This window comes from Patella vulgata, chromosome 3 (assembly GCF_932274485.2).
Source record: "Patella vulgata chromosome 3, xgPatVulg1.2, whole genome shotgun sequence".
Lineage (NCBI taxonomy): Eukaryota > Metazoa > Mollusca > Gastropoda > Patellidae > Patella > Patella vulgata.
The window spans coordinates 43056070-43081845 of record NC_065881.2 but is presented as its reverse complement, the minus strand read 5'-3'; the positions used below and the strand labels follow the sequence as shown (position 1 = coordinate 43081845).

Below are 25776 nucleotides of genomic sequence, written 5' to 3'. Positions count from 1 at the left end.
TCCAAGTACTACTCATCTTGTTATTGTTGTTCTTTGTGGAAGCAACACTCTTCAAAAAATGCCTATGGTTTCACAAGTTCATGTATGATCCACATTAAACTTGGCATGCTTGTTCCTTGAACAATTGCACACCAATTGACAGACTTCGATTTTTGATTTCAGTCACAATTCCAAGAAGACATTGACAACATCATGCTTGTTTCCTGGTCAATATAGTATTCAAATCTTTTTGTTAGTTTATGACCCAATCTGATTAAAACACCGATCTTATTTTGTTTTGTTTTTTATAGTTCAAAATTTCGTTTTACCTGTCTTTACTACTAGGATCTGGAAGAGTTCTTATATAACCTGCATTGTGCTTGATGGGAGGGATTAGCCAATGAAAAGGTCTGTTGCATTGAGTTCTTGGCATGCGATGCAAGGAACTGTGGGTATCCTAATAGAAACATCAACGCTGATTGGTTAATGAAATGTCTGACGTCATAAGGTCAAAAGCCACTCGTATGACCCCTGACACAACCTCCCACTACAACCGGTCAGATCTTCATTTAGTAGAGGCCATCGAAAGCATAAAAAACAAAAAGAAATATAGATCTGTACTTTAATCAGATTGTTCATGACCTAGCTTTAAGAGTAATTATAAAAGATATCTTACCCTGTGACTGAATAACCAAATCCTTTTAAATAATCTGAAATAACGAACAGAATACATATTGTCATCAGTTAATTTTGAAAAAAAAAAACATTATATGACAGCAATTCATATTTTTTTTTCTTTGCTAGCATATTGCATATAAAACAGTATTATAACAATTGCGACTAGATCTCAGTGACTCAACTCATATTACGGTAGGTAAATTTTGAATGAAACCGGTAATATGATAAAAATGATTTAATATATGGAAAACAGCAGGTGTTTAATTACCACAACCATCCAGAGTCATGGTGGCTTAGTAAGACGTTGGCCTGCTAACCTGGAGGTGTCGTGTCCGATCCCTGCATTGGCCTTGTCAGTGGTGCAAGGGATGGGACAAAAAACTGAGGTCGTGTGTACACATTGGCATGCACGTAAAAGATTCCTTGGTAGTTGGAATTTGATATAAGAGTAGGCCATAGTGCTGCTGCAAAATTTCTCTCATAGAACAAAAAAGCACACTGTATGGTGAATGTCCGTCTTCATTAGCCCAGTCGGAACAAAACAGTAGGATGTTAAACCCTATTTCATTTCCACAAGCTTTCATTACCTTCATGATCTTCATCTATTATCTTCTCTTCTTCATCTTTAACTTGGGTTATAGATTTTGACAGAGCAGCTGCCTTATATTTTCTATCCTCTGCTGCTTTCTTTGTCTCCTGAATCTTTGATTTATAATGAGAACGAAGAGAATGCCGACTTTTGGCAGAAGAAATACGAAAATCATCATCTTCAATACTACCTCCATCTGGTAACTATTAAATATAAACATCATTTACTAAGTCTTAAATTGCATAATAATCTTTTTGATGTTACCAAAATGTTATATTCATTCTTGGATTAATAACAAAACTCAAATTATATCGATAAATGAATTAGCGAGCATCCTTCTTGTAATACATAAACAACAAAGAAATAATTTCTATCGTTAGAAATGATTTATAAAATTTTCTATATATATAATACATAATAAACTATTTTTTTTAGGTTTCAAAATTTAAATTTATGTTAACTATCAACACATAGGGTTAGAGTGGGTTTGTATCAAAGGTAATTAAATCAAAAAAATCAAAATATAAGTATTAACAAAATGATCAATATTATTAGATTGTTATAAAACATCCTGGATCATTTACTTTGTTTTGAAAATATCTGATAGTCCACCCTTATATTATACATGAAAGAAAAAAAAAAAAGAAAATACATTGTACCAGAGTTGGTGAGTTTATTGAGAACACCAAAAGTAAAATCAACATTTATTTTTCTACCGATTAGTGAAGATCTTTAAAGTGAGGTAATACCTCTTTAGATATCTGGTCTTCAGATCATGTTCAGGACCATAGAGTATTTTATTCTACTTAAGTGTAGCCTGCTTGATTATCAAATAGGACATGGTGTTCAACAATTCAATACTTGATTATGGGGATACACATTAACAAAAATTTTTGGAGGTTAACAATTAACAAGATATTAACAACAAAAATTAATATAAATCAACAGAACAAAATGTTAATGTTGGTTATTGGTGAAAACAAAGGATGGGTTATCTCCCTTGACACAGCAAAATAAATCACTGTTTAAAGCAAACCTTCATTAAAATTAAGCTGTTTTGTGGTTGGTGACTACATTAAAATATAAAATATGTTTTGGGTAAATTAAAATAAAACAACATCAGGTTAAATTGGTGGTAAGTTCAAATTAAAACCAATTGTTGACATTAGTGGGTTGGTCGGTTACCTTGACAACAAGATAGTTTGGTTTAGAGGAAGTGGCTATACTTGAATCTGTCTGAGAGACTGTACTGTGGTTAAATCTTGTGTCTGATGCATCTGACATTGGAGAATTAGAAGTGAAACTTCTTCCAGACACAGGCCTTGTTTTTGCCACCGATGTGTTAGCCTCATCTGTGTCTTCTTCTACAGCACCACTAGTGTTTTCATCATCCGCAGTGCCTCCAGTTACTGCACTTGAATTCTGAGGTTTTGCTGAAGAAACACTTATAGGAGATTCTTCTTGATCACCTGAAAGTTGCCTTTGGTTTTCAGTATCAGATTCTGTTACAGCATCTTTACAAATTTCATCTGTTTGGACAGCTGTTTCCTCAGTGTCTGGGAGCTTTTCAGGTTTTTCAGAATAAATGTCCACTTCACTGACATCATCAAGAATTGGTAAATCTCTCAATGTTGAAATTGATATTTCTGCCTATCAAAAATGTATTTAAGTAAAATGTAACATACTGATATCAATAATAAAGTACTGTTTAACAAACTGCACAAAAATAATTTAATAATCATATACATCTGTTATATTTCATGTATAAAGGACTATGCCTTGATTTTAGTACAACTAGATTGTAGCAAAAATAAACAAAGAAATTGACATTTAATAATAAAAAAGTTGTAATAAATTAAAGTTAGTGTAAAGAAATTATTATGGTTAGATTAATACAAATGTCCTTAATATGTTACAATACAAGTCAACCCTGGAAACAAATTGTTAATAATATCAAAACAATCTTCTTCAAAATTCAATTAATATCTTATAAATAGAATTTTAAATTACAACTTAATCAGATATTAGGTCACATGAATTTGAATTTCAGTTATTCAGGAAGAACATAAATTAAAATTTTACTTCCTATTTGTTGGGGGAAAGGGAATATAAAAATAAAGAAATATTTAATGGATCTTATCAAAAAATCTTAAGGTTTGGAATTTTCAACATTGCACTCATGAGACCCGAGCAGTTATTTATTTAACAAGACACAACCATCCTAAAGAACTAAAAATTTAACTGGTTTGACCTAACAGCGAACAATAAATTATGTTAATAAAAATGTTATAGTGAACACTGATTATCAGAATTAAGCTGAAGTTGTAAATTAAAAAATCAAGTGAACAGCATTCATTATAACAAAGAACTAAAAACTAAATTGGTTTGACTTAACAGTGAACACTAAATTATGTTATTAAAAATGTTAGAATCAAACTGAAGTTGTGAACAGCATTCATTATAACAAAGTGCACGACTGTTGAGACAAACCTCTGTTCCACTTTCAAAAGATATTTCACTAAAACCATCATCAATGGTATTATCTAGCAGCATCAACTTCAGTTCATTTTCTTTTTCGTCTAACAGACGCTTAGATAGATCAGCTAAAGTTTTGAAGAGACTGTTTGGTCGAACTCCTAATAGCATTGACTCTTGGGTAAGTTGACTGGCCAAGCTAACAACCGTCAATGTACGTAGTATCTCTTCATCTTCTAATTCCGATTTTGTATCACTTAAAACTTTTAATGCTGAACGAAGTGATTCTAATATTTTCTGTTGATATGCTGGAAGTTTATCTTCAGGATCAGACATCATCGTTTTAAGATTTTTAATGACAATCTGCTGTATAGGTTGCAGACCTGAGTCCAAATCAAGAAGTTTTCCTAACTGGAAAGTTTAAATTTGTATTTGTGTAGCAATAAGAAAACTATAGAAAAGAAATAAATTAGTTATTCTGGGAATTGTAACAATTTAATTTCTTAATTATTATATTTAATTTGACAAATTTTTCTATCTCAAGCTAATTATTACCTCTTTTGCATCAATATTCTTTTTTTCTGGAACCATTTCTGCTGGTACTGTAGAAGCTAGTGCCTGAAAAAAAATATTCACCGATGAATTTTGTAATAAGCATGACAATATAAGAACTGACATATATAGCTGACAACATCTTCAATTACATGGATAATATAATATGGAATTGAAATATTGTTTATGGGACTCAAGTTATGATTTCTAAAATATAACATTTAAATATAGTCGGGTGCTTTAAATCAGGAAACCTTCATATGCATAATATACTATTTAAATTTTAACATTAAACTAAAACATTAAAAATTTCAACAGAGCTTAAACAAAAGACCCCTAAACATTGACATTACGTGTTATTGTTTTAAACATAAAAATAAAAATAGTTAACTGTATGAAATATCAGCAGTTTGGTAACTATGCAAGTCCATATTTCAATGTCGAATTATAAACATAGGTTGCCGGGCAATGAAACATACACCCACTGCAGCTAAATCGTCCGAGCAGCCAACAAGGGTTGTCACATATTTATTCTTTTGTAGGTAATGGGAAAATTTACAAGACACCAATATCAATTTCATACACATCGCATTATAACTTTTCTGTCTGAGCGTTTGACAAGGTTCTACAAAGTGAAACAACTTACGTAATTCTGGAAGCAATTAATAGCAATTCTTAGTTTCATTAATTTAAATAATGCACATAAATTTAATACTGATACGATAACTTTTCTTTCAAGGGGTCTACTTATATAGGATTCTTCCTCTTACTAATGTAACAATATACCAATTTTAAAAAGATCAGATGATAAATCATAAATATAGTTTGGAAACGACAACAATCTAATTTTAATTATAATGCTGTTTGTGATATCAAATTCTTACTGGTGATAATATATCTGTTATATGCATAATGATGTCAAACAAAAGTGCAAGTTTTATAAAGTGTATATATGTTAACTCATAAACCATCAAACATGTAAATATTAAATACAATAAATCAGTGTGATTGTTTTCCATAACCTTATCCGTAATAACTTCTAAAATAACTTCATCTAAAATGGCTGATGTTTCCTGTATTTCACCAATAGAAGTAGTATCTGAATGTGTGGATTCTCCTGAACTCATCCACATACCAGTTGAATCCCCTCCACTAGAAAGCTGAGGTTTATCAAACATATTACTTGATAAATGAATAGCTAGAAGGTGTAACATCAAATAATTTTACTTAGAAAAAAACTGTTTTAAAAAATCATAAATTTTTATATGATTACTTGATGCATTGTATATAACAGATCATCAATGTGCTTCCAAAACCTTCTTACAAAGTTCTGAGAATGAATTCACCCTTTTCAAATACACAAATATCGGCACTAACCCCAGTAATATAACATGAAAATAACAAATTGATTCTTTCATTCAATTTAATGTTATCTAGGTTTTTGTTATTCCTGAAAAACTGAATTTCTTTAGCTACATCATTTTGAAAGCGCAGCAACAAGATATAAGGTAATGGTACGAGGAAGCTGAAAAGTATGGATTTATCTTGAGCATTGAATAAAATTTTGGTTCTAGTTCATTGGGGCAGTCTCATACTTTTTAGCACTTAAATGCTTTTACCGTATATTCATAAAATCTACAATATTTACCTTAGCATCATCTGTTTGTTGCATGAGTTTATTTAAATCTTCATTAGGAGAAGGCTGAACACTTCTTGGTGCAACCTCTTTCAACAACCCAGCAGATGCAGCCATTTCCTGTCTTTTCTTCGCTTCTTCTAATTCCTTAACAAAAAATTAAAACAAATACTCAAAGTTGCTCAACAAATAAAAATTATCATTATTCAAAAATTCCAAAGGCTGATAAACTCAGAATCAATGTGTGGACACAAAAAAGGTAACTTATTATAGTTTCATGATATACTAGCACAAGAAAAGTATGGGTAACTTATTACAGTTTCATGATATACCAACAAAATAAAGGTGACATATTATAGTTTCATGATATACCAACAGTAAAAAGGTAGGTATTACATGGTACATATATTAAAGGAGCTAAATCGCTAACATTTGGGACCTAGAAATTGACACAAGTGGGTTGCAACTCATATAATACTGTAATATGAATGTATATAAACTGATTTACATTCAATCGTTTCCGTTTTTACTCTTATTTCAAATCAGTAATGTTCCGTGAAATTAGCCAGCAGTCTCAATCGAATGCAAATTCCTAGCATCTGGTTATTCCAGTCTACATACGCCGTTTGGTTTGGTGCAATATGTCTAGCCTCAATCCTCGAGTCTCTTGCTAAAACTGGGGCTGAAACGCATCATGGTACACGATTCGTGTACCAATGGTAAAATATTTATTTTGTCTTAAATATTGGATATCAGAAGCCCATCTTTTTCCGGTAAGATCACAGCATCAATGTTGTTCTAAATTGACAAATAATTCGTGTTTTCAATGTTGAAGATTTTGGATGATATTGAGTTAGAGACTTAGCTACTTTAAGTTTGAATGATTTTACCAATCTTTCTTGTTCTGTTATGAAGTTTTCTAATTGAGTTATTGTAGAATCAGCTTCCTTCTCTGCATCTGTCTGTAAATATTGTGCCTGCTGGACTTGGTCCATGAGAATTTGTCTTTCCTAAAATGAAAATACAAATATAATTGATTACAATATGGAAGAATTTAACAACTGCACAGGTAAATAATCTACAGTAAAAAAGGGGTACCAGCTGCTCCACTTGCAAACAGCAGGTTTATCATACCTCATATAACCTGTTAATTAGTTCCTGGAATAATAGGTGGGGGGGGGGGGGGGTTACAGGTGTAGACATGTTTTATGAAGAAATCAAGAGGTAAGCTGATAATCTAAAATCAAATATTACTAATATAACTTACGGCATCCCATTTAGATTTATGTTCTTGGAACTGGGTTTTTAGAGTCTGAACTTTACGATGCATCCTAGCCAAATTTAACTGTAATTTATCTTCAAGATCTTTAATATGATTTTGGCTCTGTAAATACAATTTAAATTTTTAAAAAAAGTGCAAAGGTATCCCACATGGCATATAAAAGTGTAGACTAAGGCCACTTAAATAATGCATTAATATGATAAATTAATAACGTCTAACTCACCAGTTTCCTGTATTGATTATATCTCCCAGGTACATCAGACGCAGGAACACTGCCCTAAAAAACATAAATCAAATACATTCTTTATTGTTTATTAAAAAATTTGAACATTTTCCAATATTTCAATAAACAAATTCATAATAACTGTAGGTAATATGATTTATCACTAGATTGATCAAGATTTCTGGTTATTACTCACCCATGATTCTTCATCCAATAAATTCCAAGAATTCTCAAAGTTGTCTGCTTCCCTAACCGTTTCCAAGGTGGATTTTGATCTCTTATTGTCTGCAGTATTATCTCCATCACTTGTAGTAGATAAATCTGATGCTTCTTTTCCAACTATTAATAAATACATTTAATAAATAAATAAATCCATTTTGAAACAAATCAGACATAATTTTCAAATTTTGTATATTAGATGATATATGATTAATGTAAGTATTTGCAAAACAAATGCTAATAAAAATCTAAAAATTATCATCTTAATGACATACCTTTGGACTTTCCCTTGTTCTACAAAAACAAAAAAAAATAACATAAAATTGAATGATACAGGTACATGCTAAATACATGGCCATTTAAAAATGGGTATAATAGCAAGTATAAAAGACAAACAGAAAAAACGAATGAAAAATTAATTTATATAGAAATTGTATAAAATATGGTAATAATGCTAAACCTGCTAGCCTCCTTATCCAAGTCCTAACTTCTTCACCTTTTTTTTTATTGTCCTAAAGAAGGTAAGTTAGGCCTAAATTTTAACAGCATTTGAGCAAGTTCTTCGGTGTAAATTAATTGCACAGGTTTCGTTTCTTCTCATGAACGTTCTCTGAGGCTACTTTTAAATTTGATTTGGTCTTCATTTTCTGGGTGGTAGTTGTGGTTTGAAACATATATATCCATTGTGGTACATTTTCCACTGCAGGTTGCCTTTACACACTCTCAATGAATACATTCACCATGCTCATTATTTATTCTATACACATATCCACCCAGCAAGACTTTCAGCTCACCCCTCTGAGAAACTATGAATTCTACTTCACAAAGTCCCGCCATATATACATAAAACAATGTTAATAAATAAACAAACATTTCTACTTCATAAATTCCCGAATTTGAAAATAAACACAATATTTGTTATAAAGGAATTCTAATAAAATAACAAAAATTTTGACTGAATGAAGGTGAACTTGAAGAATAAATGTACAAAATTTGAATCAATTCATCTTATAAAGATAATCAAGTATTAAACTCAATGCAATACAGCCAGCCGACTCTTACATCGAAATTCCATCTGTCAAGGGTTCTTTTAAATTTACACCATGGGATCTAGGTTTTCCATCCCATTCGAACGACCTATACGTTGTTCTTTACCAGACCCTCCATCATGCCATACTGACAAGAGGAAAAAACACCAGAAAATCCTGATGAATTTTTGGGGTCAACAACTTGAACGAACATGGACCTCCAGGTTAGCAAGTAATATCTTACTCACTGAGCCATCGTGGCTTCCCTATTTTAACTAAATATTTTAACTTACCTTCTGTTTGCTTGAAGAAGCACTACTTCTACTACCAGAACGACTATCCTAAATTAAATGAAAAAAAAGTTTGCATTATTTTATGATTAATACACAACACAAATAATTTTGAGTAAAATAAATATATACCCGGTACCTGATTCTTCATGTTTTATCCTTGTCATATTTTACTCTGGACTATTAATTTATAAATAATACTGTAGGCCACCTGATAAATATTAAACTTTATTCATTTCTAAGGTGTCTAAAATCTTTTTGAAAATTATAGATTACAATAACCACTGAACTTTCCCTTTTTTACAAATTATATCAATTATCAAACAAGTCTGAACATTGAAACAAATGACTCCTAATCTTACTTTAACTCTCCGTATCATTTTGAGAAAATCTAATAATCTCGATTATGACAAATTCACTTGCAACAAAAAAGCAGATTAATGTCTTATTAATACAGAGGACATTCTATTTTATAGCAGGACTATATGTCACAGTTCCTTATCTTGCTCCAAGACAATGTTTGCAAAAGATCTTATTTAAAGCTCTTTAAAAGGCTCATTTGTAATATGTTGCTAAGATACAGAGAGCTTGATAACTTTCATCACATGATCTCATAATGGAATCATACAAATGATAGAAATAAACCTGTGAAAACTAATACGAGGATATAGGAGGGGTGAAATCAATGATAAAAGTCACTCATATTCACATTTTCAAATGACAGCACTCAAAAAAACGCTAATACACCTCAGGGATATTTCTTCACATTCCTTGCAACTTTTGTATTTCATATTTTTACCACATTAATTTATTCTGCAACTCAGTCAACACAACTCAAATGATGGGATGGGATTTTATTTTCTTTAAATTGTGCTTTGTTGATCAGAATCATTTTACTTGAAAATGTATGATATAGGTTACTTTATTTATCACATTGTTCTCTGGAGTAATGATTGGAATCAGAATGTTACTGGGAGGTCACATCAGACACTGCATCTCTAAAGGCATGGGATGCGGAGAACATTTTCTTTCTCCAGTTGCCTCCCTATGCTTCACTTGCCTCTAACTCATAACTGGCTCTTCTGGTAAGTTTCTTAAGAAATTTTGTCTGTAATATCCCCCTTGGTGGAAGCAGACATTAACCCCCACCCAACTAACGAATGATACCCAGTCCTAAAAGTTGCTTGTGCACAGTTACATCTCATACCTAATATCCAATTTGTAACAAACAAGATTGCACGACAGGATTCTTTAAACCAAAATTTTAATCAGGGATCTTTAGATTGATTTTCTTATCTTTATAGTATAGAATTGCTTATCAGTAACTATTATACAGAGATGTTGTAATTAATGATAATCAATAATACTATAGTATTTCACACAATATTACTTGTTTATCATTATTATAATATTAATAATTCCTAACATCTTTCATAAATAGATTATTGGACTAAGTATTAATCATGATCTCTATTCAAATATCAACCATAATATGGTTATTATTAAAAGCTAGAATTTGTTAACATGAGTTACTTCATTCAAACTGGGATTTAATTTCAAAGAAAAAATGGGGATGGTTTGCGTATAATATAGGCCTAAATTATGACCATTATATTTTTGTAGTTCAAGTTTGATTTCTTTGAATGATACAGACGATAAATATGTCAGAGGCTTATGAAATACAACTGTCATGAAACAGGAAAAAAACATATAGATCGATAGATGAATTCCTCTTAAATAAAAGTTTGTAAATAAATTCAGAAGATATGAAATAATGATAAATGAATACAATGTTGGTGAATAACAAGCAAGGATAGAGCATTATTCTTGGCTTGATCTTTGACCCAATGCCAAAATCATAGTTCCTGAACCACAAAACCATCTCTTGTGTGTGGAAAGCCCAGACCTAGTTAGAAAGTTACCCTTTTCAATATAATGATTATTTCACTCAGAATTTGACATAGAATTTTCTAGAGGATAAAATTGGGTTTTCTACTCTTACAACCATACAACATACAATGTACCTCAATTATAACTGGTAGCTGATTGTTATATTTTCCTTTTTTATGTCCCTGATGCTTATTGAAATAATAAAAAAAAAAACATACTGATCAAAAATTAAGAAAAAAATTATAATGACACTTCATTGTCACAGAAATGATGGCTTTATTTATTTATTTTTTTTAAATGCTGCAAAATGTCTTTCGATCGGGTATCAACCTACCTGTCTTGAACTTTGTCTGGATTGGCTGCTTTCAGATAAATCTAATTCAAAACGTCTTCCATGATCTATATCTGATAAATCTTTCTGAAAAATTTTCAAAATAAAATCTAATTTCAATGCCCTCAAGATTTTAAAATGTTTATATAAAATAATCCTGTGAGGTTCTATATTCATTTTTTAAATAAAAGACTAAAAGCTTTACAAATATGAAAGACAAATATACTATCAACATATAACCAAAATGATCTGCTACTCTTAATTATATTCCAGAAAGAGCAAAACACACAAAAAAGAAAATATACACAAATAATGTAAAAAAAATCTTATTAAAAGAGGTTCTAAAGAGGAATTTCGTGGGTTTTACATCTGACTAGATTAGAGAGTTTATAAGATATGATATAAAATAAAAAATAATCCAAAATACTAAATTTTGAACAAAATAATATCTGACTAAATTATTGAAACAAAATAAAATCTGATTAAATTATTGAAACAAAATAATATCTGACTAATTATTTAAACAAAATAAGCAAAATTAAAATTAATCAAAATTTGTAATTCTTTTAGAAATTCAAACAAAAAATTAGAGTAAGGATTAGAAAAACCCCAAAGATATAAATTATGAAAATATCATAAAATTCTCAAAAACTCAATTTACACAATACTTCTAAATGATACATAGTGCCACTTTTTTTGGTTTTTTTGAGTCCGATGGATCACATTAATTAGATAAAGACACTTTCCTCGACCTCTGTTTAAAAGTTTCCGAACAATGCTAATTTAAATCTATAATACTTCAACCAAGTACTTATAGGAGATTCATTGACTTGGGTGACATTCAGTTTGACAGTTTTTAAAGGATGATTTTTCGGCTAGCCAATTTCACTTTTGGCCAGTCATATCACATTCATTTCCTAAAGGAACCCCCACTCTTTTGTCTCTCTAGAAAGGATCCAATGTGTCAAATATATCTTAAATGTTAAAGATACATTATGGGAGATTAGATAAAGAGCTGGTAGTTCTCACTATAATAGTTAAAAGCTAGATAATGTAAAGGGAATTTGCTGAAAATTTCAGTCAAATTGATCCACCCGGAACCAAGTATTTAGCAATTAAATTTGGGGTCTAGTCTTGATCATCATTACTAAAGTCTGTACAATAAAAAACATAGTATTGATCATCCATTTTTTGATTTAATCAAAAGCAGCAGACAGGGTTCTAATCCAGTAAATATTGCAGGCTAGCAATGCCATCGAGAGTTGATTATGGTCTGGATAAGTTAATGTCTAATTAATAATTTAGATAACATTTCAGGCCTAAAGAAAGACCTGCAACTGGCAGAATTAGCTGTTGCATAATGTATGTTTAATAAAAAAATTGATAAAAAAAAATTGAAGGTTATAAATCTAGATTATTATTGTTAGTATCAATTAAAATCACTGTAATTCATAAGGCACCTGAAGGTTTAATTTTGCTTGTCTTAGAGATTCTATTTCCTCCTGAAATTCAATATACATATTCATTAACTAATAGAGTAATTTATTAAACACTTGTAAATCACTTTAACACTACCAAAGCTACAGATTTACTCCGGAATAATTAGAAGTTGAAATGAATGAATGAAAAGGGTGATGATTTTCTGTGGAAACTGGAATACATCATACTGGTCCCTTGAAATAGAAATCAGGTATCAAAATGGAAAATCACTGCAAAGACCATTTTCTGCAAGATTCACTCAGAGAAAGACATAATTCTAGCCACTAACATGTATTAATCTGGTTTATAGAACAGTTTTTCTTGACAGAACATGCATGATCTGATGCACCTAATAATATAGTATATCTTATATCCCAACAAAGTATTATTACTTTGATTGGTATTGCATGTTAAATAGTTTAGTTTTTTTATATATATAAAAAAAAACAACGGAAACAAATAAAATATCTTTGTACAAAACCAAATTCTTATTTTTTTTAAAGGTAAAATCATTAGTCTTAGGCAATTCCCAAGGACCTGGTCCAGAAGTGTTAAAAGATTCTGTAACAGTTGTATAGGCAACGAGGTCTATCCACTACATTGGAATATAAACACTGAAACTAATACTGAAATAATTCTTGTTGTATTTCCTGAATTTTTGAAAAATAGATGAACTTGTACTTAGTGTTCAGATTATGGTTTAAAGTAAATTGAGTGGGCATTTTGTATGATGCACAATGATTAATAGTTGATCTGAACTGATGAAATGTGATTATGGGGAATGCCCTAATGTACTGATGCGGAATAAACATTGGTTAGTGCTAATTTAGGATTTAAAAAAAAAAAATCAACCTCTATATATGTATGCAGCCATGGTAACTAAGTAATAGGGCTTTTAACAATATGTTCCCACAATCATTATTTAAGGGCACTGAGCAGTCTAAAATGCACCTTTTCTGGCACTATAATTTTTGTTGATAAGATATGACATTTTTTGCTATTTTAGGTGGTAAACTACATATTAATGACAATAAAAGTCAAATTTTCTCAGTTATGTCTGTATGGATTTTCTTTAAATTTGGCATGAACAATGCTAATTGCAAGTCCAAAAAAGCTACTGGACAATTTTTAGCTATAGGCTGTGGTTTGTCTGGTATCCATGGAAATATCGATAATTACACCAGTAGATGGAAAGTAGAGGTTATAAGCTATATTTCGACATCAAAAACGTTATAAAATATCAACTCAAAGTATTTTAAAATTGTTGTTCATTATTTCCCTTCAAACAAGATTATGTGATTTGGGGTTAATTCTTTGAATACGTCCACAACAAGTTTTAAAATACATCAATTCGGACATAAAAAGTAAATATCTACTTCAGTGCACTAAAATTCATTTTATACATTCAAAAATGGTAACCTCCGATCATCAAAATATGAAATTCAGCCATGTTCCAATCGTGATAGATGGTAGACCTGGATAATTAGAGGGAATTCCTTCTGACATCATATCTAGATAGACGTGCATGATCCAGTGTGAAACTGCTGCTGGACACGGCCATGATTGTTTACAGCGGATGACATGAACGGTGTATACGTCTTAATTTATTCAAGAACTGATCTAGCTCGGGGGAAACCTTGTTTGCTATAAATAGTTTTTTTCTTTTAAAGATATCAGTTTATACTCTCTATAGTCTTATTATTACCTAATTTCAAATGTCTTAATAAGATTGGTGTTGATAAGTTAGTGCGTGTATTAGACTACTCAATGCCCTTAATCCTGAAAGAATGATTTCTGTAATGACCAATAAAACAAAAAAAAATTCAAATTGCCTAATAACAAGCCCACAAAACATTAAATAACCACTGAGACTGACATTACTATCTTAATGTGTGCATTACTTAAATGTTACTAGACTAAGTAACTTGTCCATTCATTGTTTAACCATGGTAATATATTGTTAAAATTTGCAAATTGTCAACAAAACTTTTCCCTTGAAGTATTTGTGTTTTTGATATGTACTTGGGTTTCATTCACAAACTTAAAACTACAATATTTAAAAAAAAACAGTCCTTTTATTTGATCGTTGAAATATCTTATTTTTAAACAGTCCAGAAAGTGGCCCCAGGTAGTTATGTGTTTTATGATTATTATTGTCATCCAAAACACTTTTCAATCTTAAAATTTTGGCACTCATATATCCCTACATTGTCTTGAGCTAAACCCCAAATTACCTCAGGAATACAAAATGGCTTTAGATAATGAGTAATATGAACTTTAAGTATAATATAAGTTATCAATTGATATATAATATTATGTAGATATATGTAACCATTGGATACAATGATAGCTATGTAATATAATAGCTGTGATATAAAGCAATCTTTTGTTTGAATAAAACATTGTTGATGTTTTTTTAAAGCATAAATTGAGTGATTTTCTGCTATGAATTCATAAAACAATGGGTCGTGTAGATAAATCTATCAGATTAATTGGTTTTAATCTACAGGATAGTAGGTTATAATTTCTAAATATGCATTGCAAAAATTAAATGAAATGGGGTTTAACATCCTGCTTATCTGTATCACCTGGGCTAATGAAGACAGGCTTATGCCATACAGTCTGCTAAAAGGAAAATTTAGAATTCCAACTGTCGAGGGTTCATTTACGTGCACACTAATGTGTAGACGGGACCCTGTCCTTGCCGCTTACTCCATCCTGTGCTACAGACAAGGGGGAAATGCACCAGAAGAACTTTTCCGACCAACACCGGGATTCGTCTACCCACTGAGCCACCGTGGCTCCTAAATAATTTGTTCATTGTGGTTGTGAAATGAAATGGAGTATGAACGTCCTACTTTTTAGCACTAACCTGGCATAGAGGTTGTAAGTAAAGCACTAGATATTTCCTAGTAATATATTCCTGGTCAGTTTAACTTTGTCATCTGAATACAAAGGTGGGCCAAATAAACCAGTTTTAAAAATATTTGTTATTTATACTGAATCTAGTGATAGAAATACTGACATAAAATTTGACAAATTTGGGGTCATTTTAACCAACGTGAATATTTTTTACATTTTAGTTTATGGTCATTTTGACCATAACCTATTGAAATCGTGATGATGAACTTTGAGAAATTTTCAGTCACTCATATCTCTGTAAATACTGAACGGAATTAGACCATTTTTGGTCTGATATTCCTTAGAGATTGAACTATAACAATATTGTATTTGGCAAGGAATTTGAATTCCCTAAAAAGACAATGAGGGATTTAAAATATCTAATAATAGCATGTGTTTGCACTGCTTCGGAAATGTCATATCTGACGTACCTTTTCAAACAGGTTAGTTTTATACACAGGTGGATCATTATCATAAGTCTTTCGTAGATCTAAATATCCAACTTGAGTAGACATGTTGCTGCTAATTATTATTACATAAAGTCATATTATACCAAAACTCTTATAATACTGCTACTAGATTCACAGTCACAAAATAATTCACTATAAAGTATTTAAACATTTTCCTTGTTTCAAACAATGTCGTCAAAATAAGGATTAAAGTTTATATACTGTACACACACCTTGTCAAATTGCCAAAAAAACTCAAAAGGGTCCACGTTTTAAAACAAACTCTGCTGTCAACCTGTTAATCCCACCATCTAAAGAGATCAACCTGTCTGTTCCTCGTATTACCTATATCTGATACAATATTCAATCCAATTACTAACATAGACTATATCATGTACCTACTGATCTATTCGACAAAAACAACCTCCTGTCTATTGACGTCCTGTATATCACACATTATACCTGCACTTCATATATAATATACACCAGATATTATGATAAAGTAACTTGTTATTAACATTTTATGTCTAATAATCCTAGGTGATCATAACTGATAATTGAACTTATTTGAAGATCAATTACACAAAATTATTATATAAATTATTACATACTTTATAATCCTGTGATTCAAAATCAGCTCATTAACTTCATTATATCAGAATAAACATACTTTTATCTTAACTCTACTGGACTAAACTCAAGAATTGTCAAGTCCCATTCATTATCAAAGATATATTTTTAAGATTTACATAAAAAGCTGAGTTTCATTTATCCATTTAACAGATAAATTATTAAATGGTAAGTGTTTTAAATTTTAATCCATTCAGTATCACTGCCAAACCATAGTCTAGAGAGTTGATTATGGGCTTGCCATTTGAATAAATGTCACAATAATAGTTTATATCGTCGGTGGGCGATCAAAACCTCGTATATCGGATTTTATTAAGTTATCAGGGGAAACAAAAAACTGTCTGCGGTCCCGGATTTTTTATTGAATGTGATTATATTTCTAATTTATGAACTAAATTGTGGAAAATTTAATATGGGAAAGTTATTTTTGGGATAATTTTAGGGGTTTATGTGCTGTGGCTATATACGACATTTTGTCTTGTGAAATGGCAGCGTATGTGATATACGACGTTCTGTTCACAAACTATAAGCCTGTTCTGAGTATATACGACGTTTTGTTCTTAATATCCTATTTACACAGGTTATTTTTTTAGGGTAAATTACCTAGTACAGTGGCGGAGGCAGGATATTTTTTTATCGGCCGGGGGGGGGGGGGGGGGGGGGAGAGGGGGGGTGCGGAGCAAATCGGGAAAAATCAGGGTGTCAATGGTGGATTGTGAAGCTTATCTGCACCCGTATACAACGCTCCATTTCATCAGCTGTAGCTGACATAATTCAAGGCAAATAACCCTGAGCCATAATATCCAAGACATAATTCAAGGTAAGTAATCCAAGGCTACAATATCCACGACATAATTCAAGGTAAGTAATCCAAGGCTACAATATCCACGACATAATTCAAGGTAAGTTACCCAGGGTCATAGCATCTACTACACAATTCCAGGTAAGTTGTCTGGTAGGTAAATAGCCTTGGATCGGTTCTGGTAGGTAAATATAGCCTTGGATAGGGATGATACTGACTACGCAACCTAAGATAAGATATCAAGTGTCGTGATATTTACTCCATAAACAGGAGTTATAAACAAAACCCAATGTACGTTTAGCCAAGAGCATGGAATCTATTAGAGAAAAGCTATCGAATTAGACTTTTCAAAAAATGTTGTGAAGACTTGTTCTAGGTACATCTTGTCTGACGATGATCGGCAGTAATGGGACGGCAATTTAGATAAAGAGTCTAGAAATCTTTTAGCGGTTAAATATGTAGACGATTCTCTATTCTTGGATTTTTTTCTCTTTTCGATCGAGTCAGGTGTTGTACCGTTTTTGGAACAGTCGAACCAACTGTACACCATTTTTTCTCCGAGAGCAAACGTCGATAAGAAAATATTCTTGCAGACCTGTAGTCTGTCATTGTTTTTAATTAAGTAGTAATGGTAAGTAGTTTACTTTCTGTATGTCTTTTCTTCCGTTCCGCATACGGTTCTATCCTTGACATTACATTTCTTTACAAGATTTACTATGTATACCTCTTTTTGGTCCCAACTCATCTTCCAGAATGCTTCAAATAGACTACGTCTGTCATCCTCTGTAAATTTTGAAAATGATTTGCTAGGATTTGGAGCTTTACACTTTGATGTACAGGACGATAGTGTAAGTGTTTTTCCTGATCTCTTAGCAGCATATTTCCTGATCTCTTAGCAGCATATTTCCTGATCTCTTAGCAGCATATTTGTAATGTCCAACATTATGAGCTAAACCCATGTATGGTTTACCATGCATGCGTAATAGTTGGCTGTTATGCTTAAGCCAAACTGCTGGATCAGAGCACCCTTTTTAGCTCTTTTTAGTATCTCAGCTGATATTGATTCTTCAGCAGATTCTATTGCTTTGTTTTCTTCAATTGAAATTGCGACCGACTCGACTGTGGCTGAAATGTCTGACGATGGCAATCCTGTAACTGTCAACAGATGATTAGACTGTGTTGATGCTGAAGCATTGTAAATATTTGTAGTTTGGGTGGAAGCAAGGACCGACTCCCCAACGATGACGAAGCGTGTAGAATTTGTCTGCTTGGGCGAGGTAAGAACTAGTTCCTGGAAGTGATGCTGGGGATTGTAAGTGCTGGTTACTAGAGGTGGTGCTTGAGCGAGGTAAATACTAGTTTCTGGAAGTGATGCTGGGGGTTTGTAAGTACTGGTTACTAGAAGTGGTGTTTGAGCAAGGTATGTACTAGTTACCTAAGGTGATGCTGGAGGGTTGTAAGTACAGGTTAGTAGAGGTTGTGCCTGAGCGAGGCAAGTACTAGTTACCGAAGGTGATGCTGAAGGGATGTAAGTACCGGTTACTAGAGGTGGTGCTTGAGCGAGGTAAGTATTGGTTACCAGAGGTGATGCCGAAGGGATGTAAAGTATTTGTTACTATAGGTGGTGCTTGAGCGAGGTAAGTGCTGGTTACCAGAGGTGAATCTGAGGGATGTGAGTACTGTTTATTAGAGGTGGTAAAGGAATGTAAGTACTGGTTACTGGGGGGGGGGGGGGGTGCTAAAGGTATGTAAGTACCATTTACTTGATGTGTTGCCGGAGCGGGATGAATACTGATTAATGGTGATGGTTCTGGAGCGAAGTAATTATTGGTTATTGGAGGTGGTGCTGGGGCAGGTAAGTACTGGTTTCACGAAGTTGCACTGAGGACTGGTAAGTTCTTGGGCCTGGAAATGATGTTGAAACAAGGTAAGTACTGGTTGCATGAGGTGGTGTTGGAGCAAGGTACGTGTTAGTAACTGCACGTGGTGCTGGGGCCAGATAAGAAGACAGCCAATCTAACTCATGATCACAGCTACATATTACTAAGGGGTCTGTAGAGGGTTTTGAAATGTCGTTAAGCCGTCCATTATTTATAGTAAATCTCCGACTAGATGCTTGACTAGATGTGCCAGATGACAGAGGTATACATAGTAAATCTTGTAAAGAAATGTAATGTCAAGGATAGAACCGTATGCGAAACGGAAGAAAAGACATACAGAGAGCAAACTACTTACCATTACCACTTAATTAAAAACAATGACAGACTACACAGGTCTGCAAGATTATGTTTTATCGAATTTTGCTCTCGGAGAAAAAATGGTGTACAGATGGTTCGACTGTTCCAAAAACGGCACAATCTTGGATTGTTAAAACCGCTAAAAGATTTCTGGACTCTTTATCTAAATTGCCGTCCCATTACTGCCGATCATCGTCAGACAAGATGTACCTAGAACAAGTCTTCACAACATTTTTTGAAAAGTCTAATTCGATAGCTTTTCTCTAATAGATTCCATGCTCCTGGCTAAACGTACATTGGGTTTTGTTTATAACTCCTGTTTATGGAGTAAATATCACGACACTTGATATCTTATCTTAGGTTGCATAGTCAGTATCATCCCTATCCAAGGCTATATTTACCTACCAGAACCGATCCAAGGCTATTTACCTACCAGAAAACTTACCTGGAATTGTGTAGTAGATGCTATGACCCTGGGTAGCTTACCTTGAATTATGTCGTGGATATTATAGCCTTGGATTCCTTACCTTGAATTATGTCTTGGTTATTATGGCTCAGGGTTATTTGCCTTGAATTGTGTCAGCTATAGCTGATGAAATTGAGTGTAATATGCAGATAAGCTTCATAATCCACCACTGACACCCCGATTTTTCACGATTTACTCCGCACCCCCCCCCCCCCGGCCAATAAAAAAAATATCCTGTGTCCGCCACTGTACTAGGTAAATTACTCTAAAAAATAATTTGTGTAAATAGGTTATTCGAATTTAAGGAGATTTGAAGCATACGTTCCCCCCTTGACAAAGACGATTCGAATACGTCATTGTAATGGGCACCTGAAACAAATAAGAATAATAATAAAACAGTTTGACAAAACTTAAGACTTAGTAATGTGAAATTAAATTCTTAAGTAAGCTGGTTCGTTTGAGTGTCTAAAAGTTCAAGACTATTGCTTTCTTTTTTTTTTCATCTAGATTTGGGACACAGTTTTACACGTTGTATCTCTTTCTAACGTGAATTCCTCTATCATTTAGATTCAAAATACTACTATTATGTCAAAATGGACAGGCTGTGTTAGACAAAACTTAAGACTTAGTAATGTGAAATTAAATTCTTACCTTGTTAGCCTGTAGCCTGCGTTGATGTCAATTAGGAGATACGACTTTTTGGTTCTTAAAAACCACGAGACTTTGAAAGATGCTTTGTGACAAATTGGCGTATATAAGATACGACATTTTGGTTTGTAGAAAATTTCACGAATCAGAATACGATGTTTAGTCACATGCCTATAACTTGAGTTCTAACTGGATTACAACTACCGCGAATAGAGCATTCGACGCGCCATTAATTTACGATTCTAACCATGTAAAAAACGTTTTTGGCGCCAAAATTGATATACGTGGTTTTGATCGCCCATCGACGATATAACATTTGAAGCCAAAAAAGGTGGATTTAGCTCTTACATAATGCATTTTTAATAAACTGAAATTTGATTGTTATTGAAATATTGAAAATTTACCAGTTTTTTTTTTCTTTCTGTGTAAAACAGCAAAAAACTTTTTATAATATTTGAAGAGTACATAAATATAAATTTCACTACTACATGTAAGCTGAAGATTGAAACTTTCCAAAGATTTGTGATAATTTTGTGGTTCTATGGATCTACATTGTGCAACATTTTATCTTTTAACATTCTTTCATTTTTAAACAAAAATTCTTTATAGTGGCAAGTAGCTGTCACAGATTTCTCTCATAGTGGGAATTCTTCAGGCTTTAGCAAGAATGTGTGGCACTACGGCTGTTTTTCCCTTTATTCAGTCGTTGGGGACTGGATTACCAATGTCTAAGGTGGCACAGAGTAATTATGTTTCACAGCATTCTCTGCTTCCATATAATCTATGAACAAAATCGTTATTATCGCATATTAAATAGTAGTCTAGGCATTTTCAGTTCATGAATTTCTAGCTAAGTGGGTGATTTAATCTTCACTTAAACTTGTAATTCAAAGCCAATAAGATAAGTGGAGTTTATACACTTTATCTGCTTATACAATAAAAGGCTATTAACTTTTGTGTACATAAAATAAATCTACATATTGTGCCTATCATTGATATAGCTCAGCTGGGGATACAACCAAAAATAAACATCATGGCAATAAACAAGAAAACAAAGCTGTACCTCGTCTGAAACTATACAGATTTGCCAATCAACAAATTTTTCTTTTTGCTGACATCGAACTCGAAGGGATATCAGTATTGTATAGCTTTCTGAATACAGGCCTCACACTGGCTTTCAATTTTTTTCAGCCAAAATTGATGATAATTTTTATATAAAAAAAATGTTCATATTTTTTGCCGCCAACTGGAATAATGCTATCTGCCAAAAATGTGTGATAATAAAGCCAATATCTAACGATGTTATGTCTCGGCTAGACTTATTATAAAAAAATTACCAATATATACATACAATACAATATACATCAACTTTAAAAAACTGTCTTTACATAATAGATTAGCAAAGTTTGGATTTAATAAGATTGGATTTTATTTTTGGTGACTTTAGTCTATTTGAGCACCGTACTGCACAATATATTTTCAGTATTTACACGTCAAATCTCATCCAGGGATTGCCAATTAATTTTCTATAAATTTATGTGTTGCGTGTACAATGGGGCAAATTGTTATTTTCAGGTACCGTAGAGGTATCAGAATCTGAATCCCTGGTAGAATGATATAAATTTCAATTATATTTGTAAGAGATGCTTACAATTATAACCGTTGTTTGGCGAGGGTAATATGATACAAATGGCGAACTGTTTTCTCACTCAAGAATCGTCACTATTCAATTCGTTCTTCTGTTTTCGACCAGTGGTAATAATATAATTTGAAATAATGATATCCAATATGCATGCTTGTATATTTTATATGCCGTATATGAAACCACTGTAAACTATCAAAATAATTAATTCTCTTCAAAAGGAACTGTCGGCCATTTTGATTACATGTATTACCATTCTTTTTAAGATGAAACGAAACATCAAGTAATCACTGCTTGGAATAATCATTAGGACTAAATAATGACTTGAGATAGGCTTTATATATACATCGTTGGCAATTATAAATCAACTAATCATTAATTTAAGACAACTGATTAGTATTACTCATGGACGTAATCCGGCTTATTAGCCAGTTGATTAATTTAAAGTATCCCACCATGTGATTGACACTTAATAATGGTTAATCCAAGATAAATACGATTATATTTTTTTCTGCCAGTTCTCAAAAAGAAACGCCAGTACTGCAAAACATTTTCGCCAAAATTATCGCCAAAATCAAATTTTAATCTTCACTTACATATTTTTATCGCAAATTGCGACTTTGGCGATCGACAGTGTGAGCCCTGTTTGAATATATGTGGGGCAATTGTTTTAAATTGTTTCAGAGGTACAGATGGGACCCAAATCAACTGAACCTTAACAGGATCGGAAATGCCCTCAAAGTGTCTGTCAAAATATAGGGCTGTTCTCCAATACAAAATGTGTCAATAAATGTACCCAATCAGTCAGAACAAATTAATTCTGACTTCCATATCTAATCAATTTTCTTGATTACAATGATATGTTTTTTGGATTGTTCGGAGGATAGGACACCACATTTTCACACAAATAAGAGTTATGGTAACATCAATAAGAGTTCATGGCATATATAAGGTATAATGAAGGACTGTTTTATACATGGAATAATAATCTGTATGCTACATGACAATACACCTTATGGTAGTATTAATAACATATTTGATTTAATATCAATTCATATAGAAGACATCATAAATGCAATAATCCTTATCAGATAATGCAAGTCATAAAAATCTCTATAATATCCATAAAAAAAAAATTATACAAGGACTTGTCAGGCCCTCATATATACGTCTACTGAAAGCAAAGCCCTCCACATTAGCTATGAAACCAAATAATTCCATCAAGAGTTCTGTGCTGTATAGAGTTCACAATCTCTGAAAAGTCCAAATGTAAACAGTGGACAGAAACCGGAGGACCAGGAGACAAACCACACACAATTTCCATAGGTCTTTACTTTTTCTTCTTTAACAATCCCACCAAATTATTTAAGTCAATAAACCTAAAACTTTACATAATAAATTGTACCTGTAGTGTCAAATGGAGAAGGATTTTGCCAACTCTGAAGATCATCTTTATTAGGTTTTTTTTTAATGTCAAAATCCTTACCACTTAAGGTGTTTATTTGCAATTGTGAATGTAGGTCTACATAAATACAGACAGTGGTGATAATGATTAATATGACCACGTTTTAATAAAAGAGTGTTCAATTCAATATTTGGAAGTCTCCAAATTGAACATGTTATTTGTTTAACCAATAAGAGGAGTCACAGTTGCTCATAGCTAACAAACCTCATCTCTCAACCCTCTGTTCAACAATGCTCGTAATGATGCAAACCGCTGTATTAAAAAGGCTAAATCTACCTACCTGATTACAGAGATTTCCAAACACTCTAAAAATCCCAAAGCGCTTTACTCTACATTGGATGTTTTATTGGGTAAGAAGTCTGAAGTCGTATTGCCTCAAGGTGAAGATCTACATGTCGCCAACAGTTTCAGTTCATATTTTTCCGAAAAAATTTCAAAAATTCGAGAAAGTTTCGATTCTACTAGTGATGTATTGTCTGTTGCAGAATTCCCAGGTGCCAAATTGCAAGCCTTTGCTGATGTCACAGAAGCAGATGTTAAAAACATCATTCTACATTCGAAGCCAACCTCTTGCCAACTAGATGTTCTCCCTACAAAGTTCCTTCTCAAAATATTGGATGTGATTCTGCCTATCATTACTAAAATCATTAATCAAAGTCTAAACTCCGGAACTGTTCCTAAATGTTTCAAAAGGGCTGTTGTAAAACCCCTTCTTAAAAAATCATCATTGGATTCTGAGGTGTTTAACAACTATCGCCCTGTTTCAAATTTGCCATTCCTTTCCAAAGTTTTAGAAAAAGCAGTCAAAATACAACTTGTTGAGCATCTCACCTCGTTTGGACTACTTGACAAATATCAGTCAGCTTATAGAGAAGCCCACAGCACTGAAACCGCCCTAATTTGTGTTCTTGATAAAATAAAGATGTCTGTCGATGCTGGAAATATCGGTTTGCTAGTGCTTCTAGATCTGTCTGCAGCATTCGATACCATAGACCACAGAATACTGCTTGATCGGCTGCAACTGGAATACGGTTTAGACAATAGTGTCTTGAAATGGTTCTCATCATATCTGACTGACAGGAAACAATGCGTAGAAATAAACAAGGTGAATTCTGGTAGTTTATTTATTTCGTGTGGTGTCCCCCAGGGATCTGTTTTGGGACCCATTCTTTTCACCATGTACACACGATCACTAGGCAAGGTTATTTGCGAGACGCATGTTGATTACCACGCCTATGCAGATGACACTCAACTTATTGATAGTTTCCATACCGATCTTCAATACCAAAAGTCTGTATGTCTGAACATGGAATCTTGTATTGATGCAGTCAAAACTTGGATGTCCTCAAACATGCTTAAGTTAAACGATTCAAAAACTGAAGCCTTGTTAGTAGCTCCGACGCAAAGACTAAAAAAGAGCCACGCAGATGTTCTTAACATCGGCCAGTCCACCATATATTTTTCTGATACTGTGAAGAATCTTGGTGTCTTCCTGGATTCTGGACTAACTATGGAGAAACACATTAGTTATTTATGCTCAATCTGCAATTTTCACTTGAGAAACATAGGTGCAATTCGTCATTTTCTGACAAATGAATCCGCAGCAATTTTAATCAGATCTTTGGTAATGTCACGATTAGATTACTGCAACAGCTTACTAACTGGTGTGTCATTGGAGCAGTTATCCAAATTACAAAAATTACAGAACAGAGCAGCCAGAATTGTGACCAGAACTAAACTGCGAGAACACATTACTCAAGTATTGAAATCGTTGCATTGGCTACAACTTCGTGAAAGGATTGATTATAAAATTCTGTCGCTCACCTACCAATCAGTCCACAAAACCTCTCCAGATTACATTCAAGATCTCACAGTACAATATGTG

At 32.7% G+C, this 25776-nt stretch overlaps 1 protein-coding gene across 3 annotated transcripts in view; it reads right to left on the bottom strand.

The window, feature by feature from the left end:
* The window catches only part of LOC126814951 (tropomyosin), an 81172-nt gene that overhangs the window by 12879 nt on the left and 42517 nt on the right, over positions 1-25776 (bottom strand). Inside the window, exons 13-25 of one of the 3 annotated variants that reach the window (XM_056099567.1) lie at positions 12633-12674; positions 11176-11259; positions 8955-9002; positions 7909-7927; positions 7611-7753; positions 7415-7468; positions 7177-7293; positions 6800-6919; positions 5922-6056; positions 4277-4339; positions 2432-2896; positions 1245-1449; positions 656-689 (exon numbers count right to left, since the gene is read on the bottom strand). In XM_056099567.1, coding sequence (XP_055955542.1) covers positions 656-689; positions 1245-1449; positions 2432-2896; positions 4277-4339; positions 5922-6056; positions 6800-6919; positions 7177-7293; positions 7415-7468; positions 7611-7753; positions 7909-7927; positions 8955-9002; positions 11176-11259; positions 12633-12674 — 1529 coding nt within the window. Of the gene's footprint in view, positions 1-655; positions 690-1244; positions 1450-2431; positions 2897-3736; positions 4084-4276; positions 4340-5921; positions 6057-6799; positions 6920-7176; positions 7294-7414; positions 7469-7610; positions 7754-7908; positions 7928-8954; positions 9003-11175; positions 11260-12632; positions 12675-25776 lie in introns of those variants that run through there. The other 2 variants (XM_056099568.1, XM_050540420.2) reach the window with 2 other exon arrangements.